Here is a 24017-nt window from a genome sequence, read left to right as displayed (position 1 = left end):
TTTATACCGCAAGTGGGAACCATCTTGTTTCGACTGTAATTGTCCATAGATAATACCAAAAAGATTTATTTGTTTACAACCTTGTCCTAAGTGTCTGATATCTTATTTCAATTTGCAATCAATCTCATACAAATCACGAAGAAGATGGGAACTCTGTACTCTCTCCATGATGTTGTCTAGGTCACAGATTATGCATTTTTTTACTAATGACTCAACTAAGAGAGCTAAGGGCAACCTGCACTCTTCATATGATATTGCATAAGATACATAATCTACATTTCATTCAAACCTGGTGGTAGGTATAAAACGTTGCCCAGTTTTATGGGGATAATGATAACCTCAGACAACAGCCGCTGTCTGGGGTTCGCTAGGGCACTCTTGGAACCACCGCAAGAAGTGACAGAATGCAGGACAGTGGTGGTACGATGGTGAGCAGACGGCCTCCTACCGGGAGGAATCCTGAAGTTGTTTTGCATGAGATGTAACCACCAAAGTGCGAAAAGTCTGTACTCGAAAGAAATGGGAAAATTCTCTCAATGAATTTATAATGAGGGCTTACTATAGGGTTACTAGGCTGGAAAAAAACATGACAGATTATTAACAGAACCTATACACGGTTTTCAACGTACAATATACAAATACACACCTATCAAAATGAAAAGCAGATCAAAGACGCGCAATTGTCGTGACGAACATTATACCAGAAACAGTTCCCAGTAAAATTCAACAGGAAATTGGAGCTGAGCTAATGGGTTCCATGAAAACTTCAAGTGAACATGAAACGGAGAGACATCAGGGTCCCACAAAATCTCCAAGAAACCGAAGACCAACAGAATGCAGAAAATGAATGGCAAATTGAATCAGAATATGAATTCCAAAGACCACTTACTGAGTTTGAAGGTACAGATATCACACTCAGACCTATAATACCCAGACAAAAGCAAACCACAAAATTCACACAATTAATTGAAAAGCTGAGTACAAATATTGTACCAACATATTTAGAAACACATCCGACATTCCTCCTGGTACATACTGCAATCTACTGTGCTACAGTGGCGGCAATCAGGGCAAATGGGGGAAAAGTGAGGTCTGCAAACAGATCAATGAACAGAATACCTACAGAAGCAACATGGCAGCACCGACTCCAATCAGGAGTTGAAGACTTACTTAATACACCAACAGTCATCGCGTAAAGAGAAACGACTCAACTAAAGAAACTCTCTCATTACCAAACATCTGGACACAATGAAGCAAAAACTAACTGCCCTTGCAATGAAAAGATAGGCACAAAGATCTCTTTTTAATGGGAATGAGAAACTATCTTACAACAAACTTAGGACATCTGAGACACCTAGCGGGCAGCATAACAACTGCGAAGAGCACAAGAGAACACAGGTCAACTATATGCACTGCACCCATACAACATAATGTAGAGGCTTCAAACTATCAAGAAAAAAGATGGGACTACTGAAAGCATGACCCGAGCAGATGCCATATTAGAGGAAACTGTAACAGCGATGAACAATTCACACAACTGGAAGATACCAGGAAAAGACCACATACTCAATTACTACTAAAAGAAATTCATTAGTGTGCACAGATTACTTACCTACTAATACAATTTCTATCAGTAAACCAGGTACTCTCCCACACTTGCTCATTACAGGAATCATGTACCTAAAATCTAAAAATAACAACACAGCAAATCCAGCTAACTACCAGCCAATCACATGCCTACCAACCCTATACAAGATTAAAACATCACTTTTAGCAAATAGAATGAGAAGCATTACAGGAACAATAATATCATCGCTGAGGAACAAAAGGGCAAATGACTGTAAAGAACAACTAATAACTGATAGTATAACCATGGAAAAAGCTGAAATTTGCATATTTCTTTCATAGATTACAGAAAGGCATTTGACTCAGTGCCACATTCCTGGCTTGTTGAGGTTCTTACAGTATTCCTACAATTGTGACATTCCTAGCAATTGCAATGAGACTTGGACAACACAATGGAGAAGAATGTATGATAACTGACAGCATACCAATTACAAGAGGCATTTTCCAAAGGGACTCCCTCGGTCTGCTATGGTTTTGTCTTGCTCTGAACCCACTTTCACACTTACTGAGTTCAACAACCTACAAAACAATGACAAAACACCACATGCATCATCGAAAATCAGCCACTGAAAGACTAACTCTGCCACGTACTGATGATGGTCATGGACTGATAGACCTTGAGAAATTACACAATGAAGAAGTTGCATCAGTAAAGCGCGCCTTCAAAAATAAATCAGAAACCTCCGCCCTACATTGTGAATGGTTGTATCAAAAACTCTTTTACACCCCTCAATGTAAGCACCCCAGCTTCACTTATAATTTCCGTCCCCATAAGTGAGGATAATACTGTGACATGGTGAGCCGCTGCACCACGGGAAGTGTTGGGGAGCTTGCCGTGTTTGTATTCATTTGTTTGTCTCCGTAAGGGGGAGTTGCATTAACTTCGCTCGCCCATCATGACTCACGACATTTTCTGTGCCGAAAACGCGGGAAGTCAGGATATTAACGTCGCTAAATGTTTCGCGTTGTGTTGAACACATTTCAACTTCGAGGAGCTAAAACGTTTGTAAACAGCAACGCGTCACGTTCAGCAACAAAAGAGAGAAAAGTTCCCAGCTAATACTAAATTTTATTTTGAACACTTTGTAGATGATTTTGCGTTATATCTTGAATGTCTGAAGTAGCTGTAGAATTAGAAGACGATTAGGTATAGGGTTAGATTGCATCGGAACTGCATGCAGCCATTTTGTTAACGGATCTCCAAAGAGGTCATCTGGTAGAAGCTAAGAGGACACGTGGCGCTATCTATCGGACAATCGAGGGACTACTTGTACTTCGGTCGCCCTGTCAAATATCAATGAGCAGTAAACTTTGAATCTAATATCCAAACATATTGCATTCTATCATTCATATTACGGCTCAACCTACGCAGCTGGACAAACTGAAACGAAAGCGCTCTACTCAACGTTTTAACGATTCCTCACCAATTTGGATCGACTGTAGGAAAGTTTTAAGAATTTAACGCTTTTGGACAGTGACATTCATTACACATAGAAAGTACCCAGCGTGCAAACCGCAAGACTAATAAACACTTAGCAGCTAATAACTTCACTGATACATGGGATTTAGGTCCACAGTCAGCTTCATTCACAGCCGCGCCTGAAGTTAAATTGCCGACTATCAGGTTAAAACCGTTTACGGGGAACATCAAAGCATGGCCACAATTCTAGGCTTCGGTAGACAAAAACCCGACAGTATCTACTATCAAGAAACACGTCTTTCTACGGGTATAATTGGATGGTGAACCGAAACGTTTGGTTGACGGAACATCCGTCACGCCGGAAACGTATGAATAAACTAAAAGAATTCTTCGATCATATTATGGAGACAAAGACAGAATAATTCAGTCTCACTTAGGTTATCTCGAACACATTCAGCCCACAATTTCAGACAACCCTGATATCCTCAATTCCACATTTATAGAATTTCACCGAAGAGTTCAAGCCCTCGCCTCGCTAGTAGAAAACGTGGATGCGTATGGAAGAATGTTAGCTCCGAAAATCCTCCGTGCCTTCCCCGACGACCTTTGCCGACGTTTGCTTCACGCCAAAAGACCAGAATCCAAGAAGAGCAACATTTCACGACCAATGGAATTTCTTAATGACGAGGTTCAGACTGCCTTGACCACTCAAAAGACATGAGGGAATTTTTCTGTAACTACTGTTTGCTTACCGACAGCAGCCAATTTCAATATTAACGCTAAGGCAAGTAAGTCCAAATCTATCAACAAACGGCCACCATATTCATACTGCATGTTCTGTGAGAATAGCGGTGCCATGATTATAAGTGAACTTCAAGGAGAGAACTGAGAAACAGAAGGCTACGAACAAATGTTTTCTATGTCTTAATCGCGGAGAGAGTGCACGACAATGTGTTAAACGAGACAAGGCAAAGTTCACAAAATGTAAGAAAAAAACCCTTGTTTCCATCTGGGACGACGGAGAAACTCTGCCTCATTCCGTGGGTAAAATTGAAGTCTACACTCCAAACTTCACATTTCTTCAGACCGCTCGAGTATGGATAACGGGACCAACTGGGAAACGTAAACTTACTTCATGCATTCTAGACGCCGGAAGCCAGTTTAGTTTCATCAACACATCCTTGGTTGATTTACACCACCTTAAGTTTACTGACAAAAGAAATCTTGTGGTGCCTTGATTCGAGACATCTTCTTCCATCATAAGTTCCAGACGACAGATAAAATTTGATATTACCGGATTTTCTACTAACGCCAACCTCAAACTCTTGGCCTTTGAAAACATTAATATGTACCGACTCCATCCAGCAGTACCACACGACATGAATTCACTGGCATCAGTAGGTAAATTGAGACTAGCCGACCAGAAGGACGGTTCATGTGAGCTTCCCATCGAAATTCTCATCGGCGCAGACCATTATTGGAAGGTCGTGAAGACAGAAGAATGTCATACTTAGTCCTCCTCCCAACGATATTTGGATGGGTCTTCAGCGGGAATAGATCAAACACTACAGTCAACCAAATTACAGTCCAACACATCTCTCTCTGCAACGAAATAACGACGAATACACCTTCTCATGTATCAGATGATACCCTAGGAACATTCTGGTAACTGGAGGCCATCGGTATCACAGAAAATCAAGAACGTGTACTTACAACTAAAGACAGTACCATTCTTCAAGTATTCAATGAATCTTATAGGATTGAAGATGGCAGAAGCGTTGTAAAACTTCCCAGAAAGAAAGACGTCCTACTCTCTAACAATCAATCAATGCAGAGAGATGCTTCTATAGCCTCGAGAAGAAGATGCAAACAAATGAACAATTTAAGATTATTTATCAACAATTGATGCTTAATTATATTTCGAAAGCGCAAGTAGAAATTGTTCCTGCCGACGACACAAGTAAAGATATATTTTATTTACCCCATCATGCGGTTAAGAAAGATGAGAAAGGTAGCACTAAATTCAGAATCGCATCTGACGCTTCCTCACATGAAAAGAGTTATCTATCCCTCAATGACGCCTTAGAAATGGGACGAAACCTACAACCTGAGATACTGGCCACTTTGCTGCGTTTCCGGTCGCATGCTAAAGCAATCGTTTGCGACGGATGTCAGCCATTCCTAGAGTTGAATCTTCACGACGATGGCAGAAATTTGACTAGATTTCTTTGGTACCCAGTGGAGCTGAATAACGAAGGAAACACGTCACGATGAACGACATCATTTCATATCGGTTTACACGCCTTCTGTTTGGACTAACTGGTAGCACATTTTAATTATCAGCCACTCTACGAAAGGTAGCAGCACTGAAATGAGACAGGTATCCAAACGCATCCACAGTAATGGAGAAGTCGCCCTTATGGATGATTTTTCAGCTAGTGAAACTGAGATCGATAGCCGCAGTCGCTTAAGTGCGGCCGGTATCCAGCGTTCGGGAGATAGTAGGTTCGAACCCCACCGTCGGCAGCCCTGAAAATGGTTTTCCATGGTTTCCCATTTTCACACCAGGCAAATGCTGGGGCTGTACCTTAATTAAGGCCACGACCGCTTCCCTCCCACACCCAGCCCTTCCCTGTCCCATCGTCACCATAAGACCTATCTGTGTCGGTGCGACGTAAAGCAACTAGAAAAAAAAAAAACAGCTAGTGAAGAAGACGACAACGAAATCATTACGCTTTACTACGAACTCATTACTCTACTGAAGAACATCAAGATTCCTCTCTCGAAATGGGCCACGATTTTTTTTATCTCTTCGAGATATATGGAAAGTGAAGGGCAGGACTTTATGTCAGAGACAAGTGTTTTAGGAGTGGCCTGGAATACCATGGAATACTACATCATTACTGATCAGTGTGATATAACACGAGGTCCTCTTAGAAAAACCTGGAACTCCGTGTGACATCCAAATTTTACGATCCTCTTGGTTTGTTCACTCCAGTCTCCGTCATCACTAAAAATCTCTTTCAAGACATTTGGCTCAGAGGGATCACCTAGGAAGATCTCGTGCAACGATGGCAGTCCTCGATCGCAAAACGGCGTTGCATGTATCGAGATGGATTGGCATATCCAAAAGACAAAAACAGTCCGAAATTCACGTGTTTTGTGACACGTCCGAAAGGGCCTACGGAGCTGTTCTCTATGTGCGAACTACGACTGAGAACTCATGCCCGATACGATTAGCCTGCAGCAAGACTAGGGTTGCTCCTGTGAAGAAAATCACACTTCCTACATTGAAACTACTCGACGCACTGATTGGTTCACGTCTTCTGAACTACTTCTGTAATGCGACTGATTTCGACGTTACCAAAGCAGTCTTATGGGGTGACTCAACGGTGACACTTGGTTTGGTAAGAAATGATCCCAGCACATCGAAGACGTTTGTGTGCAATAGGGTGACTCCTAGTGAATGGAGACACTGTCCGGGAACCACTCGATGAGTTCAAGCCGATGGTTGCTTAGACCAGATTGGCTGATTCAGGAACGATCTCCCTGGCCTCATGACATCAGCGACTGCAACATGCCACTACCAGAAGAAAATAAATCACCCCCACAAGTTCTAGCAATAACAGTGAGGGAACCACTTGTGAATGCTGAACGGTTCAGTTCCTACTGGAAAGTACTTTGCGTCAAGGCTTGGGTCTTTCGCTTCATAAATGCAGCAAAAAAGACGAAAAGAACATCCCACGCTATGACAGCTGCGGAAATGGATGTTGTTCGAAACTACTGGATTCGAAAGGTCCAAGACGAATGCTTCATCAGCGAATTGACAGCGCTTCGGAAGAATGTTCCCCTTCTCTCATCATCTCCAATAGCACGCTACCACCCCGTTTTAAAGAATGATCTTATTCGACTTGGAGGAAGACTGCAATTCACCGACTTGTCTTGACAGAAAAACACCCAGTACTCCTAGACGTCCGTCATCATTCCACACAACGCACGTAAGACTTCACCATCTGGGAGTTCGGGTCACTCTAGCAGAACTTCACAGTGAATTCTGGATTCTGCGAGCTCGGCAAACAATCAAGAACGTCATGCACACATGTCTTCCGTGCAAAATATCTCACACCGTTTCACTTCAGGAGGTAGAAACTCCCTTACCTCTGGATCGCATCCGACTTGTGCGACCTTTCTCAGTTACAGGAATCAACTTCGCTGGCGCCTTCAGCATCAATGTCTGCTATCAGATCATGAAATCATCGTATATCGTACTATTCAATTGCGCTACTATGGCGCTGTACATCTGGAGCTAGCAACAGATATGTCAACTGATAGATTTCTGATGGCTCTTCAACGGTTCGTGGGTCACCGTGGGTTACCACACACCCTGTACACAGATAACACACAAACTTTCCACGCGGCTAATAGAGAACTGATGGAGCTCCTCACTACAATTGAAGATCCCAAGGTACATCATTACTTTGCCCATCACGCTGTCACCTGGAAATTCATAACACCACGGGCGGATTGGAGGGGAGGATGATAGGTTCCACCAAACGCTGCCTCAGAAAGGTGCTAGGCTGTGCATGAGTAGACAAAGAGGTTTTAAATACAGTCTTAGTGAACATCGAATCCGCCCTAAACTCACGCCCCATAGTGAGTGACGGAGAAAGCTACGGAGCCTTAACACCATGCCATTTCCTCAGTAAATAAAAGACTACGACTCTTCCAACAGGTGATGTAGATGTTGATTCCCATAGGGAACCTAAAATATTTGTCCCGAATGAGTAAATTTATAATACCAATATAATGGTCCGTTATTGGACATTATAAATTTTCCAGCTAACTCATTCCTGGTTGCCTGCGTTTCGCCCTCGTGTGCTAAGTTGGGCTCGTCAGTTGGGACTTAGCACACCACCCAAGACGCAAGGCTAGTGCATACCGTGGAGGCCACTGCATAGGCTACTTGAAGCCACCAGCAGTGCCAATGCACTATGAGAGCTATGTCTCATTTTCAAAAATTGATGCCTGCCTGGCCATCAAATGATGTAGATGTTGATTCCCATAGGGAACCTAAAATATTTGTCCCGAATGAGTAAATTTATAATACCAATATAATGGTCCGTTATTGGTCATTATAAATTTTCCAGCTAACTCATTCCTGGTTGCCTGCGTTTCGCCCTCGTGTGCTAAGTTACGTGCGTCAGTTGGGACTTAGCACACCACCCAAGACGCAAGGCTAGTGCATACCGTGGAGACCACTGCATAGGCTACTTGAAGCCACCAGCAGTGCCAATGCACTATGAGAGCTATGTCTCATTTTCAAAAATTGATGCCTGCCTGGCCATCAAATGATGTAGATGTTGATTCCCATAGGGAACCTAAAATATTTGTCCCGAATGAGTAAATTTATAATACCAATATAATGGTCCGTTATTGGACATTATAAATTTTCCAGCTAACTCATTCCTGGTTGCCTGCGTTTCGCCCTCGTGTGCTAAGTTAGGCTCGTCAGTTGGGACTTAGCACACCACCCAAGACGCAAGGCTAGTGCATACCGTGGAGGCCACTGCATAGGCTACCAGGCAACCAGGAATGAGTTAGCTGGAAAATTTATAATGTCCAATAACGGACCATTATATTGGTATTATAAATTTACTCATTCGGGACAAATATTTTAGGTTCCCTATGGGAATCAACATCTACATCATTTGATGGCCAGGCAGGCATCAATTTTTGAAAATGAGATATAGCTCTCATAGTGCATTGGCACTGCTGGTGGCTTCAAGTAGCCTATGCAGTGGCCTCCACGGTATGCACTAGCCTTGCGTCTTGGGTGGTGTGCTAAGTCCCAACTGACGAGCCTAACTTAGCACACGAGGGCGAAACGCAGGCAACCAGGAATGAGTTAGCTGGAAAATTTATAATGTCCAATAACGGACCATTATATTGGTATTATAAATTTACTCATTCGGGACAAATATTTTAGGTTCCCTATGGGAATCAACATCTACATCATTTGATGGCCAGGCAGGCATCAATTTTTGAAAATGAGACATAGCTCTCATAGTGCATTGGCACTGCTGGTGGCTTCAAGTAGCCTATGCAGTGGCCTCCACGGTATGCACTAGCCTTGCGTCTTGGGTGGTGTGCTAAGTCCCAACTGACGAGCCTAACTTAGCATACGAGGGCGAAACGCAGGCAACCAGGAATGAGTTAGCTGGAAAATTTATAATGTCCAATAACGGACCATTATATTGGTATTCTTCCAACAGGTCCGGAGCCAGAAACAAGGAAGGACATAAATAAGGCATTCCATATGATAATGAAATTCACGGATGATCTCTGGCGCCGTTGGAGGAAAGAGTACCTCCTCCAAATGTGAAAATACCACGAGGTTAGGTGTCCTCGTATTGGACATCCGAAACTCCGAGTAGAGGATACTGTTTAGTTACAAGACGACGTGCTGCCCAGGTTGATGTGTAGAAGAGCTTGCATCAAGGAACTTCTCCAAGGAAGAGACGGACGGGTAAGAACAGTCATCCTGCGTCAGCCAGCTGGTTCCACAACTAGCCGACCGATACAACAAGCCATCCCTCTAGAAATTCACCAGGGTGGGGAGGATGTTGGGAATCTTGCCTAATTTATCTTCTTTACTCTGTGAACGAAGCCTGTTTGTATGTGTTCATTTGTTTATGTATACCCAGTATTGTTTCCATAAGTGAAGAAAGGAATTGCTGTTTGATTAACCTCGCTCTCCCATCATGATTCATGACAGGAAGTAGCACAAGAACCACACGCCCATCACCAGGCGGAGGATAGCCGCTTGCGAATTGGTCAGCACCCCGCCACTGCTATCTGGATCGTCCTGCTCGCTCACTGAGGCCCCCGGCATTATGGAAAAATCTGGACGGCGCGCGGAGATTATTCACCTTCGGGAAGACTCTGGGAGGTATATCCCTCCTGGAAGAATCCACATGGCGTGGGCCCAGGTATTTAAGACAGGCGCGACATACATTTTTTTGCTATTTGCTTTAAGTCGCACCGACACAGATAGGTCCTATGGCGACGATGGGATAGGAAAGGCTAAGGAATGGGCAGGAAGCGGCCCTGGCCTTAATTAAGGTACAGTCCCAGCATTTGCCTGGTGTGAAAATGGGAAACCACGGAAAACCATCTTCAGGGCTGCTGACAGTGGGATTTAAACCCAGTATCTCCCGGATTCAAGCTCACAGCTGTGCGCTCCTAACCGCACGGCAAACTCGCCCGGTACCTACGGGGTTGAGTTAATTGGTGTAGGTCAGCTGCTGTAGTGAGTCAAATGTGTGGACTCAGTGAGTCATTCGTGAGCTCAGTCAGTGACTGACTGCCAGTGCTGTGAAGAGCCGTGACTGTTGGACCAGTGTGCTACAGCGTGGACTGATGGGAAAAGAGGGACCGTGAAGCTGTGCGACGTGGGACCTTGTGTAGGCAAGCGCGAAGTATGTAATATGCAGCTGCGTTTGAAATACAGTGCACACTGCCTGCCCTAGGGTGCAAGTACATGTGATTTTTGACTTTGTGAAGTTACTGTTTAGCTTGTAAGAATAATCTGTAGTGTTAAAACAAATGAGAGAGAGAGTGCGAACTGTGTGAGTTATGTGCTCATTAGTTCTGTGTAGTTTTAGTGCTTAGTTAATAAATCTTAGTAAAGAAGCCACCAGCCCAGTGTTAATTTATCTTACTACCGCGACAACTCGTTACAACTGGCATCAGAAGTGGAATGGACGAATGTGATAAACTAGTGGATAACCGCTTGCATTAATACCGATTTCAGAATCAAGTATCTGGTAGCGTATTTTGTAGTCGGCAGAAATGAATTCTGAACAGCTCCAGATTTTTCTAAGTAAATTTAATTAACTTGAAAATAAAATTTAACTAGCTATGACGAACTCGTTAGTGAACTGAGATCTGAATGGAGATCTAACCCGCACCCACTGAAAACAGACTTAAGTGAACGGAAGAGCGAGCAGTTAAAGTCGGAAAACGAAGTGCGCTCTCTCGAGATAGAGGTCAACAATGTAGTCGTGCAAGACGACAACGAACTGGACGAGAAGCGGTCCGAAGTGATGCTCGCGGTCGCGGAGTCTGGAGTTCACGGCAACAAAGTAGACTTTTTCTATTCGATCAATTTCCATTAATTCACACCTTTCTGAGTTGTCACGTGCAAGTGATAACTAGGTCTTTCTTACAACACTACAACATACAAAACAAAAAAAGAATCTATAAGCTAAAACACCAGTTAGTTACTACCCTGTCCGGTAGGTGTCATTTGCTTGTACATTCAAACCTCAACATCCTCCCCACCCTGGTCGATTTCAAGAGGAAGCACCAGTTCCACTGGTCGGCTGTCCTCACTCGGCCGTCGACTCGGCCTTTCTTCCACATATGGCTAGGCAGGACGTCTTCTTGTAAGAGGGCAACATCACCTACTCAAAGTCTCGGATGTTTACAGGTTGGTTACTTGACCACATGGTAGATCCGCAGCTGAAGGAGGTATTCCTCTTTCCACCTTCGCCAAAAGTCTTCAACCATTTTCATCTTCGTGCGAAATTCCCTTGTAAGGTCTTTCTTATTTACTGGCTCAGCTCCAACTGGAAATGGTCGTGAGTTTCTCGCCGTTGAGGAAATGTGAGGGTGTTAATACTTCAGAGTTACTTTCGTCTTGAACAATGGGACGTGAATTCAGGGTGGCTTCAATGCTGATTAGAACTCTACGGAGAACCTCTTCATCGACCTGTGAGCGACCTAGAACTTTTCTAAGGCAGCTCTTAGTGGAGCTAATCATTCTCTCTCACCATCCTCCCCACCAAGCCACCAAACTTCCACGTCACATCGAGATGTGCCATGTATTCACGAGTCTTCGGACTGCTGAGCACGTCTGAGAGTTGAAGTTCTCTGTTCGCTACTTGGAATGTTTGGACATTGTCGGTGTATATAGTGTGTGGGACACCTCGTCGTCCTACGAACCGTTAAAATGCCATAAGTATTTGTCGGTAGTTAACTCCGTTGAGAGTTCCAGGTGTACAGCTCTCACGGTTGCACACGTGAACAGAATGATGTAAACCTTCTTGGTCGTGTTCTCTGACTTGACATAGAGTGGGCCTGCGAAGTCTATTCCGGTCACAGAAAATGGTTGAATAGGACGGACGCGATCTAAAGGCAATGGGGCTTCTACTTCCTCACACCTTTCACCTTTACTTGTGGGATATTTTGCACGGCAGGCATCCGTGCAACACCTTTTTGATGATTTGGCGGGCTTGTAGAATCCAAAATTCATTGCGAAGTTCAGTGAGTATTGTGCGTACGCCCAAGTGATGGAGTCTGATATGGGTCTGCCGAATTAGCAGGTGCGTAAAAGTGTGTGATCCATCCAAAAGCACTGGGTGTCTCTCAGCATTTGTCAAGTCTGAAAATTGTGGTCGGCCACCAAGACGAATAATACCATGTTGTAAGGAGGGATTGAATCGCAAAATCTTGGATGATTTTGGCAACTGAAGATTTTTCTTCAAGGCTACCAGTTCAGCAGTGAAGCATTCCTCTTGAACCTGACGTATCCAATACATCCTGGCAGTTTCGAAATCTTGGGCAGTTAAATAATTTCCGCTGCCCTTTTGTTTTTTCTTTATTCATGTAACAAAACGTAGGACCCTTGCAGTAACGTGTAATAACTTCCAGTTCGAACTGAAACGTGACGCAGTGAGCAATGGTTCTGGAGCTGTGGCTACTAGGACTTGAGACGTCTTCTTTTCTCATAGCAGGATCATGTCCGGGACAGTGACATAACGGGGCCAGGAGTTTGATGTTCAGCAAGCCAGGAAGCTTGCCCACATGAATCCCTCGAAGCTAGATCTTCTGTAATTCCTCTCGAGAGGCAATCAGCAGGACTGTCGATCCCGGGGCAGTGTCTGCAATCCCTGGACACGGTATGCGTCTGAATCTCTCACGCGGTTGCAGACAAAGGTCTTTCAGCGATTTGGATTGTTGCGGATCGATCCTAATGCGACGGTTTACTCACTCCATAAGGTGGCACAAGAGGACTCAATTGCAGTCTGTTGGCAAAAGTAGTGAAGAAGATAGGATCCAAGCAAGGCTGCAAGCAATTCCAGTCTGGGAAGTGTGACTTTCTTCAGGGACGACAATCGGTATTTACTGCAAGCCAGCGTGACGGAGGAAGTGATTCTGGTAGTCATGCAAATGTACAGCGCAGCACCATATGCCCTTTCGGAAGCATCAATGAACATGTGTACGGATAAATCGCCGTTAGATTTAGATATACCAATCGATCTTGGAATGCGGATGGAACACAAATACGGCAGGTTAGATGTCCAAGCTTGCCACCTCTGGCTTAGGGCAGTTGGGAGAATTTCATCCCAATGCAGTCCCTTGCACCAAGTGTCTTGGAAGAGGATCTTTCCAGTGATTAGGACGGGGGAAACAGGCCCAAAGGGTCGTAAATTCTGGCAGTAACTTGCAGAAGGTGGCGTTTAGTTGCTGGCTGGTCAAGAAATTTGGCGGTCGTATCCTCTGGAGTTGCGAAGAGGTAGTCGGATTCCGTATTCCAGTTAACACCAAGGACTCGTGTTTCCGATTTCACCTCTCGACCTTCTGCTCTCCAGATGGCTCTCAGTGGTTCTGAATTTGTAAACCATTTCAACAATGGAAGTTTGATGTGTCGAAGTAGACCTGTGTGTTCATAATAGACGACGGCGGAAAAGTTAGCATTATCGACGCTCCCTGTGAAGTCGTCCATAAAGATACAACCATCCAGGAGTGCTGCTGCAGTGGGATATTTCTCCTGATGCAGTGTAACCAGTTCTCGTAGAGTAGCGGAAAAAGGAATGGGCTGCACGTTAGTCCAAACGGTAATCGAGTGATCTGGTACATGCCATCAGTGGTAGTTTGGACCGGTATCACAGAAATCTTGTGAAATCTCTGTTGCTTTCATCTAGGGATAGCTGTAGAATGGCTAGACTTCCATCGCAGACAATGGCACTTGGACGCATTCGAAAACTGAGCAACGTCGCTAGGATTACAGGCAGCAGATTTGGTCCCATCTCTAGGGCATCATTTAATGCTGGTTGGTCTCGTTCATGAGAAGAGGCATCGAACACGATACACCATTTTATGCCCTCTCTCTTTTGCTTCTTCACAGCGTGATGTGGTAGATAGAAGACGTTTCCGGGAGTGTCATACGTCGGAGATATTTCTACTTGTCCCCTCTCTATGTAGTCCAACATATGCGTGTGGTACATAGTTTGGAAGTCCGCATCTTGATCCATTCGTTTCTCAAGGCTCTGAAATCTTCTCTCAGCTGTTGACAGGTTATCAGACAAGACGATGTCATTTTTCTTGGAAGTGATACAACTCTTCTTCCGTCTAGGATCCGGTGGGTCTCATGAAATTTATGAAGGATAGCAGCATCCGTATTGTTCAGTGTCCTGTCTAGTGTATCGTGAATGCCAATTGTTTCCAGATCCCAGAATCTTCGCATGGTTTCTTCAGATATCTCAGTATTAGTGACTGAGACGTGGTGCATCGTAACCTGATTTACTGAAGCTCCAGACCGGTTTGCCGTTAGTACCCAACCGAAGACTGTGGGTAGCAGAACGAGGGAAGGCGTGATTGACATAGACTGTTCCAGTTTTACAATTTTCCAATAATGGTCCACGCCAATGAGTATTTCAATAGGTGGTTCTTCGTTGTCAATTTACGGATCTGCCAGTAACAGGTTCCAGAAAATCCTGAGGGACACTTGGGTGAGAGGAATAGGTATTCTGACTTCCGAAGGCCGTGAGTGTTACAGTTGTCTTCGTTGAAAATACAATCATGTCAAACTGGATAAGTCGGCGTGGCTGGGTAATGCTCGATGTCGCTTCGAAGGTTGTCACTGCAAGTTCTCGACTACCAGTCACGTGTAGTTGAAGAGCATCCACCAAAGACTTGGCTGTAAAGCTGGACTGGCTTCCGGCGTCCAGCAGACATCTTGTTAGTTTAGATATTCCCGTCGGTCCTGTGATCCAAACACGAGCAGTTTGATATGGTAACATCCATTTTACTGACAGACGTGGTTTGAGAGTTTGCGTTACAGACTGATATGTGATGAAGTTGCTTACATTTTGCGCAAGAAACATTCCCTTTCTTGCAGCACTGGCGAACGCTGTGGCTTCTATTTAGGCAGAGAAAACATCTTTTGGAAAGTTTTAGCTTGTCTATTCTGTCCTGAAGCTTAGCTGTTTCTTTATATTCTTGCGCCTTGTCGCCTTTCTTCTCGTCTTAGATTTTTCTGCTCCCGTAGTAACTTGAAGAGTAGCCGCTGTTGGTGTGTATGGTGATGGAGGTGGCGTGATAAATTCTCCTCGTACCTTCTGAGATTTTAGTGCTGCTTCTGCCTCCTCATTGAGATATCCCATTAATGTCATCAAATGACCTTCTGGGATATTTTCGCGTTTGGCGTGGATCAACCAACGTCTACACATATCAGCTGGAAATGCTCTTAGGATTTTTGGTACCAGCACGCGACCATATAGGTTTACATCTTCCCCTAGGATCATGAGGGCTTGAACTCTTCGGTGGTATTCCACGTATGTCATATTTAGTTCCTCAGGGGTCTCCGAGAAAGCGGGATTTAAATTACCCAGGAAGTCCAGACGGGCCTAGATTGTTCTGTTCTTGTCTCTGTAGTGTGCTACCAGTACTGTCTTCGTCTGTTCGTAGGTATATGCGCGCACTGCGATGCCATTTACGAGTTGCTTTGTCTCCCCTCGCAGCAACACGTGCTTGTTTACGTCGGATTTTGACGGGTTCTTGTCGACCGAGGACTGGAACTGCTCCCAGCACGTGGACCAAGTCTCCGAACAGGGTGTAGAAGACACGCTACTTTGTGCTTTCTTCTTTGCGAGAAGGTTATTAGCCTTCTGAATAGCGCGCTTCAAAGTATCTATATATTCTTCACAAGTGCATGCGTCTGCTCCATAATATCTTGGTCTTGTAACAGGTCATGTGTAGAGTCATGTATCTTGAAGACGATCATGGATGTGTTGAATCTCACTGTCTGTAGAGTCGTTACAGCCTTTTAAAAACGTGGAGAAGCGTGCAGCATTACTGTGCTGAGTTGCTCGCTGCTGTTCATTGTCAGTCATTGTGAATGGAAAGTAATGGAAGGTAATTTATTGCTCTTCGAGGTCGGTATGTGACTGAGGGATGGGGTAGGTTAGTTCTATGGCGCTGTAGTATGGTAAAGTCGTAAAGATGGCGGAGTGTGCACTGTTCTGACTCCAGTAGATGCTGACAGATGGCAGCACTAGTCACGTACTTAATCGTGGAGACACCTGGAAGGCGGCAGATGGTGTTCCTATAGCTATTCAAAATGGCTACCCGTGCACAATGAGACAATCATTAGTGCATGCCCCCAGTAATTTCGACTCAATCCATGCAGTACTTGCGAATTCCTTTGCTAGCAGGCTGTGTTAAAGAAAACCATTCTTGATATATTTCTCAGAATGAATAAATACTGTACTCGTCAAGTGTGTGTCAGATATTGCTGGCTGGCGTCTTGTGTTGTGAAGTCCCGTTTCTTATTTAATGTAATCTGCACTTCACTTTCAGCTGGGTATCTTCGTCTAAGAATGTTCAAAGAACGTCGTCCCGTGACGCAGTGATACGTAATTTGAACCGTGAGCGAGTTTTCGGCACCAATCTGTTGAGTTGTAAAATGCAAATGATAACTATGTCTTTCTTACAACACTTTATTACAACAACATACACAACAAAAAAGAATCTTCAAGCGTAAAACTCCACTTTATTACTAGTCTGTCCGGTAGGTGTCATTTGCTTGTGCATTCAAACCTCAACACACCTGACTGCACAACAAGGAGTTTTTCTTATATATGTGTGTATATTTGACAAGTCTGCCAAATTACAGCCCAAAATGTTAAAATTGTGCCACAAGGAGCATTTTCTACTTAAAATATAAAGGGATTTGTCTATAACTTTGCAACCAATTAACTATTCAACTCCAAACTTTGTATGACTGTGTTTAAATTTGGTTTGCAAAAGTGGTAAATTGTGGAAGTTCAATAACCACTTTTCAATCAGATATTTTGGGGAAAATCATACAGCTTTATCATCTTTTTCTTTTGGTTGAGTCTACAGGTTCCAGCTCATATTTTGATGGGACTTAAGGTAACTAACTACTTGTGCTTTGTTTTTGTTGGGATTCTACCCTTAGTTTCTGTTTCTTTATTGAGTTTCCTTTATATTGCTTACTGTGACATTTTTATGGTTGGTCATAGCTTGTAACTTATCCCCGTTGTGCATGTCAGTTATACTAGTGACACAAAATGTTTAATAATTCAGAGAAAATGGAGAATTCTTTGGAGGAAATAGTTGCATCCGATGATGAAAATATGATGCTAAATGATGAAGTGAAAGTGAGACAATAAATAAATCTTTATGGTTTTCTACAAGCATTATAAACTAATCTGCTTTAAAAATTAACTGTTCTACCTCAGATATTTTTGCATACATTTCTTCAACAACTATATCCAGAAAAACATTGAATACATTCTTAAACTTCCTTATAAATGCACACCCAAATCTATCCTCTAGTTTCTTAAGAAATTAAACATGAAATAGAGCATGATAGAAGAAGAAACAAGGATTAAATTGACAAAAATAGCTACGGTAGTTCACAGAGATTTAAAGCCTACTGCAGAGCAAGCCAGTCCATCTGGCTGACTGCTTGTCAATTTAAATGCTAGGTGGCAGATCAAAACTACACGTTTCTTTGGCATCAACAGCTGAGTTTTAATGAATTACATTGGGCAAACGCAACAGATCATTTACTTGCTGAGAACAAACAACATGAAGTGTCCTATGAACATTCTTCAGCCCTATAAGAAACTGCGTCAGGATTGAACCTGCAGTGTCGGGATCTGGAGGCATACAGAGTGAGTGAATGTGAAAACAACAAACTCTGTATTTTCAGGGTTGGGAAAGTAAAATCTAAGTAATTTGAGCCGTACTTACATGTTGTCTTCCTCAAAACATGAGACCATTTGAATATTCGTATGTTCTTCTATGATTATTTCATTTTTAACTTCGGCAAAAGGCTGTAAGTAAGAAATATGGGAAGTAAATTAAGAAGTAAAAAGCACAAGGACGAAGGCAAAATACAAACACCATTATTTTCTCTGCCAATATGAAAAATAGAAATCAACAAAAGTGCCATAAATGAGAAAGGAGCATGAAAAGGCACACATGATAGTATAAACAGAGAAAGAGAGACAACCTATCACTGGATATCTCCAGTGCATTCAATAATGCCTGGTGGCCAAAAGTTCTAACTCAGTTGAAAAAGAAGCTCTGTCCCAAAAATACAATAAATCAATACAATCGTATTTCCAAAATCGTAAAGTTAAACTTCAAGTCGGATCAACAGTTTCTTCAAAGATCCTGAAAAGGGGTTGCCCACAAGGATCTAGTTGTAGTCCCGGCTTCTGGAACATTTTATAACTTGGTTTCACATTGCCAACTGTTGTTCTTTGAAGTGAAAGCATGGCAGGTCCGAGTACGTCATATAATCTCACCTCTGAACAAATTGTAGGATGTTTAGAAGAACATTGACACTATTGTCAATGTACACAAGAAGACTGGAAATGGGACAAAGTGGATGATTCATACTGGAACAAGTAGAGCTGTAAACCAGGTACAGTGCATTTCAGAAGCATTTAAATTATTTTTCGAAAATGAGATATTGTGTACAATTATGGACGAGACAAATAACTATGCCAATGACATTTTGAATTCAAAGAATGATAACCTGACACCACGGTTCAGAGTTCATGACTGGAAAAATGTGGATAGTGATGAACTGTATGTTTATTTTGGATTACAGATGCTCATGGGAATTATTCAGAAAACTTCCATAAAATCATATTTTAGTAAAAATCCTGTTCTTGACACGCCTGTATTCTACAACGTAATGTGCACAGGACAGGTTTGAACTGATAACTAGATTTTTACATTTTGTTGATAATTCACAACTTTAAAACTATGAAAGCAACAAAAAGTTGTTTAACTCCTCTCATGACACACCTAAACAAAAAATACTCTTCACTGTACAACATGAATGAAAATATTTGCTTAGATGAATCACTGATTTTATGTAAGGGCAGACTTGGGATAAAAAACATACATCCCTCTATAGGCTGCCAAATTTGGAATAAAGTCCTATGAGGTATGTGAATCGTCCACGGGGTACTTGTGGCAATTCATTATATACACAGGTGTCACAACAGATATACAAACTGATTTTGTGTCCACTGAATCACAGAAGACAACAAGACTAGTAGTAAAAATGCTAGAACCTCTCTCCAGTATTGGACACATTCTTTGGATGGACAATTGCTATAATTCTCCAGATTTGTGTCTTATATTGAAGAGGAATTGCATCAATGTAGCCGGTACCCTTAGGCTCAACAAGAAAGATGTTCCAAAGGAAATAAAAGAACACAAATTAAGAAAGGTACACTTTTAGCCTATCATTCACAGGGTGTCATTGTTCTGAAATGGCTGACAAGAAACAGGTTCCTTTCATTTATACATTTCACAATGCCTCGATGAAAACCTCAGAGAAACGGGGCGAGGAAATAAAGAAATGCACTGGCATCACACAATAAAATAAATTTATGGGGGGGGGGGGTGATCTCAAAGATCAGAAACTGTAGCCCTACCTCATAGAGGGGAAGCGTTGCATAAAATGGTACGTAGAACTTTTCAGACGACTATTGAACACAGCAAGTCACAATTTCCTTATCATCTACAATTCATCCCAGAATGTGAAAAAGGTCAGTCACCTCGATTACAGAATTCAGTTAGTGCAGGAACTCGTTAAAATCCATGGAAAGACTGCAGATTACCGTAAACCTGGTAGACCTTCCAAAACAACTCCTCCACAGAGATTTACTCATCGACATTTCATTGAAAGGCTCCCTCCCACAGAAAAGAAAGCTAAACCTTACAAAAGGTGTGTGGTGTGTATGCAAAAAACTGGAAAATGGAAGGAAACACCATTCTGGTGCAAAAAATGTGACATTGGGCTCTGTGTAAATGGGAGTTTCAAAGTATATCACACTGAAGCCAACTTTTAGGTGAGTTAAAATTTTTTGTAACAAAGTGCCTATTGTGATGTGTAATTCCTCAAGATTTGGGTTATTTATATGCACACATTGTCGAGATATAAACGTTAATTTGAACTACTGTAACATAGCTGCTGCTTGACCATTTAATTACCGCCAGTAGGCTCTGGCTAGAGAATTTTATTCCTGGCGTGAGGGGTTAATATCATCTCTACAGTACAAGGCTACTCCTCCACCTTTTATCCTTTCGGTCATACCTGTAAATATTATAGCCCAGCATGTGAACCATTCTACTAGGCATAGTTGCACGTAACCAGCTCTCACTAACACAAGCTACGTGTACATTACTGTTTTCTAGGAGAGCTGTTAGCTCCTTATGGTGAGCAGGTAGGGATTGAGAATTTAAGCAAATGCAATTTAATTATCGTGAGTTGGCCGGAAATAATTTCACTAAAGAGCTCTGGCTGCGGGGTGTCTCCTGTCTCTAGGGGTACAGGAACAGTAGGTCCACAGCTGCCAGTGGTTAAAACAGTACTCATCACACAAAGCAAAATACATGCTTCTTATGTTCGAAACTACTGCGATGTCGCACCAGCTTTTCATCCACTCAATAAAACACTATAATAGAAACTTAAACAAATCCACATTGTCATTATTTCACTACAGTGTTTTACCCCCTAGTTGCTTGAATAACCTTGCTAAGGTCAACTCGTGTGGTCACTTGCAATATTTTCCCATCAGAGCATAGAATAATGATTTGTTCATCAAGAGTCCATAAAGATTTCTGACTGAAGTGGCCTCGCACGGTGATTAGTATGTCCTTTGTCCCTGTAAGCAATTCTGTTATCAGCATACCGGGTACCTTAAGCGATTTCTTTGCACGCCAGATATGGTCACGTTCGTGATATCACATGAACTTAATTATAATGGGCATTTTCCCTCCTGTCACTACCTCAGTTGTTGTTCTCATTGGTTTCCCAATCCTGTGAAACTGAACTAAATTGTCCAATGGTAAGTCTATCCCCAGGTAGGATTTTGCAACACCAAACACTTTATCATAGACGTCCTAGTTCGGAGCTTCTGCCAGCCTGTGGAGCATTAGGGAGTTTCCCTTGCCGTACTGCTCTGCTTCGTCAAATGGGTCGTCATGTCTGTAGATCTGGTTATGCAATGCAGATAGTTCAGACTTCACCTCATTGAGCTCCTCGGAGACAGAATCTCGGAAAGACTGGAACTCAAGGGTGAGTGCGTCTAGGGAAACACCACTAGGGTCGGTAGCAATGCTGTTGGCAGTGCACCTTGCCTTCTCAAACCGAGCTTGGATGTCATTAAACTTTTCTTCGAATGAAGAAATCAACTTTTTCACAAACATTACAGACATTATCAATGAATGTATCATATCAATGAGTGTTATTTAATACACACTGTAGTTATACTTGCTGATTAGGTAGATGGTTTACGGAGCTCTCTCACATGCACTTCCCCACTGCCACCATCATCCCAGCACCAAGGTAATTTATAAGATGTATATTAAAATGACATATGAATAGTAACACAGTAAAGGTTTCCACCTATTCAGTACTGAATATTCTCAGTTCAGTACGGACCAACAACATGAAATTCATAACCCTTGATATTAAAATGAGCTGAAGTATAAGAGTTATCATTTGCAATTAGTATTCATAACCAAGGCAATTTACCACGTAACTTAAAGTCAGTAAGAGTTTAAATATGATTCAGTCTATACATGAACTTTCTTTTACCAAGAACATGATTTATTTAATCTGGTGCTAACTTCCCTTTTTTGAAACGTTATTCCTTGTTTATCACCACTATAAATTCTTAATTTTTACTTAATTTATTTTATTTCTAAATGTATGGTGTGATTTTCTGTCAGGTAATTGTTCTATTCCTCATATTGTGTAAGATCCACCTTATATTGAAATCCTTCTGACCGTGATCTGCCCAGATTTCCAACGCTTCCAGTTCTCTCTGGTGCTTTGGGACCTACCATAAGTAGTTGGCATGATTTCGCACTCGGATGGTCTTTAGGCTTTCTTGTGGTTGCACTGGCAATCGAGACTTGTGCTGTAACTTGTTTCATTGCCCTAGTGTTCTACTGTCAGCATGCTAAAAGTTAATTTCTTCCTGTGTTTTGGGTATTCATCTTTAATTTGTAAAAGACGTTTGTTTACATGCTTTACATAATTCATTCTCAATAGTAAATCACAATTTATATGGTATACTAGCTGATTTACCCCTGCTTCGCTACGGAATTCTACATTGTATACAGAATTCTAAGTTAAGTTCTGTACATGCCGTGGGTAGAACTGTATTAAGTTGCACAGCACTTAACGTTACTCCAGAAAGATGATGGGGAAGTCACCATACACCTTTTCAAACATGAAGAAAGGATTAGGGAATTTTCACTGTAGTGGCAGACACACTCCACTTGCCTTTTTACATCCTCACAACTGAAATCAACATAGGTCATTACAATGACATCAGTAGGAATGTTGTGATTAAAATCATTAATATCGACATGATGCTGTATAGGCTTTTGGGCTTATGCCGTGTCAAGAAATAAGGTGAAACTCTTAACATTTCGCAGAAAACTGTGCTCTGCATCCTCAGAAGAAATCTTGACTGACCACAAGAAAGGCTTCTTTAACAATGACAATTTGAAATTTGGAAATTATAATAGAAGTGGAAATGGGATGTTCATTCGCCACCAGATGGCACCCAGGACGTGGCACAACGCTAGCGTTTGAAGCGGAAGCTGACCGAACCATCACAATCAGACTAAGTGGTTCGAATGACATGTTTTCCAAATTCGTACATTCCTCGTCGCCAGAAGTTTCATTCATGGTTTGTGTCTATATCCTACACCTGTCTATGTCATATGTTAGGCAAAACATGTTATGCCAACCGCTTAGTCTGATTGTGATGGTTCGGTCAGCTTCTGCTTCGAACGCTAGTGTTGTGCTATGCCCTGGGGGCCATCTGGTGACGAATGAACATACCATTTCCACTTCTATTATAACATGCAAATTTTAAAGTGTCCTTGTTTAAGAAGCCTTTTTTGTGGTCAGTCGAGATTTCTTCTGAGAACGCAGAGCACAGTTTTCTGCAAAACGTTAACAATTTCACCTCATTTTCTTGACATGGCATATGCCCAAAAGCCTATACAGCATCATGTCTATAAGTACGGGCCGTCAAAGCATTAATGCAATATCATTAGTATCATATGAAAAACTTGATCAAATGAAAGGCCGCACATTTTTACACTTTTAATGGACAGTACTATGCTGCCATCTAACAGACCAAAGTTCCAGAGCTGGAATGACCAGGTCACAGATTGCCCTGAAGACTCCTCTGCCATTATTCCGTTAAGTGTTCACACTACTCATTCCAATCAGTGCCTCAGAGTAGGGATCCAATAGCTGGAATACTATGATGCACCAGTGTGTTACATACCAGTAGAAGCAGAAAATTTATGAACTAGAAGAATGGCATGCTAAAGAAGAAAATTATCTAATACCCCAGCTACTTCTCGCCAATGTTAGCAGTCTGTTATACAGGGTGTCCACCAAATCCAGATTTTAAAATTCCCTGACATTTCCCTGTTTTCCAGACATAAAAACCAGTTTTTTCCCTGACACAAAATGACAAAAAAACAAAATTATAAAGGAAGTATCAGTAATATTAAAATACATTTTTTAAAAAGCAATTAATGTGCATATTAAATTTCAAAACTTGGAAGTTTAATTTAGTCTAATTAAGAAGTTTTTTTA

At 42.3% G+C, this 24017-nt stretch overlaps 1 protein-coding gene across 6 annotated transcripts in view; it reads right to left on the bottom strand.

Moving 5' to 3' along the window:
- Positions 1-24017, bottom strand: part of LOC136885417 (gastrula zinc finger protein XlCGF46.1) — a 293140-nt gene that overhangs the window by 157357 nt on the left and 111766 nt on the right. For all 6 annotated transcript variants that reach the window (XM_068230325.1, XM_068230328.1, XM_067157941.2 and 3 more), the window contains one exon: positions 18113-18195. In XM_068230325.1, coding sequence (XP_068086426.1) covers positions 18113-18195 — 83 coding nt within the window. The remainder of the gene's footprint in view (positions 1-18112; positions 18196-24017) is intronic.

The sequence above is a fragment of the Anabrus simplex genome, chromosome 14, assembly GCF_040414725.1.
Source record: "Anabrus simplex isolate iqAnaSimp1 chromosome 14, ASM4041472v1, whole genome shotgun sequence".
Lineage (NCBI taxonomy): Eukaryota > Metazoa > Arthropoda > Insecta > Orthoptera > Tettigoniidae > Anabrus > Anabrus simplex.
Note: the sequence above shows the minus strand (reverse complement) of the source record. Positions and strands in the feature narration are given on the sequence as shown.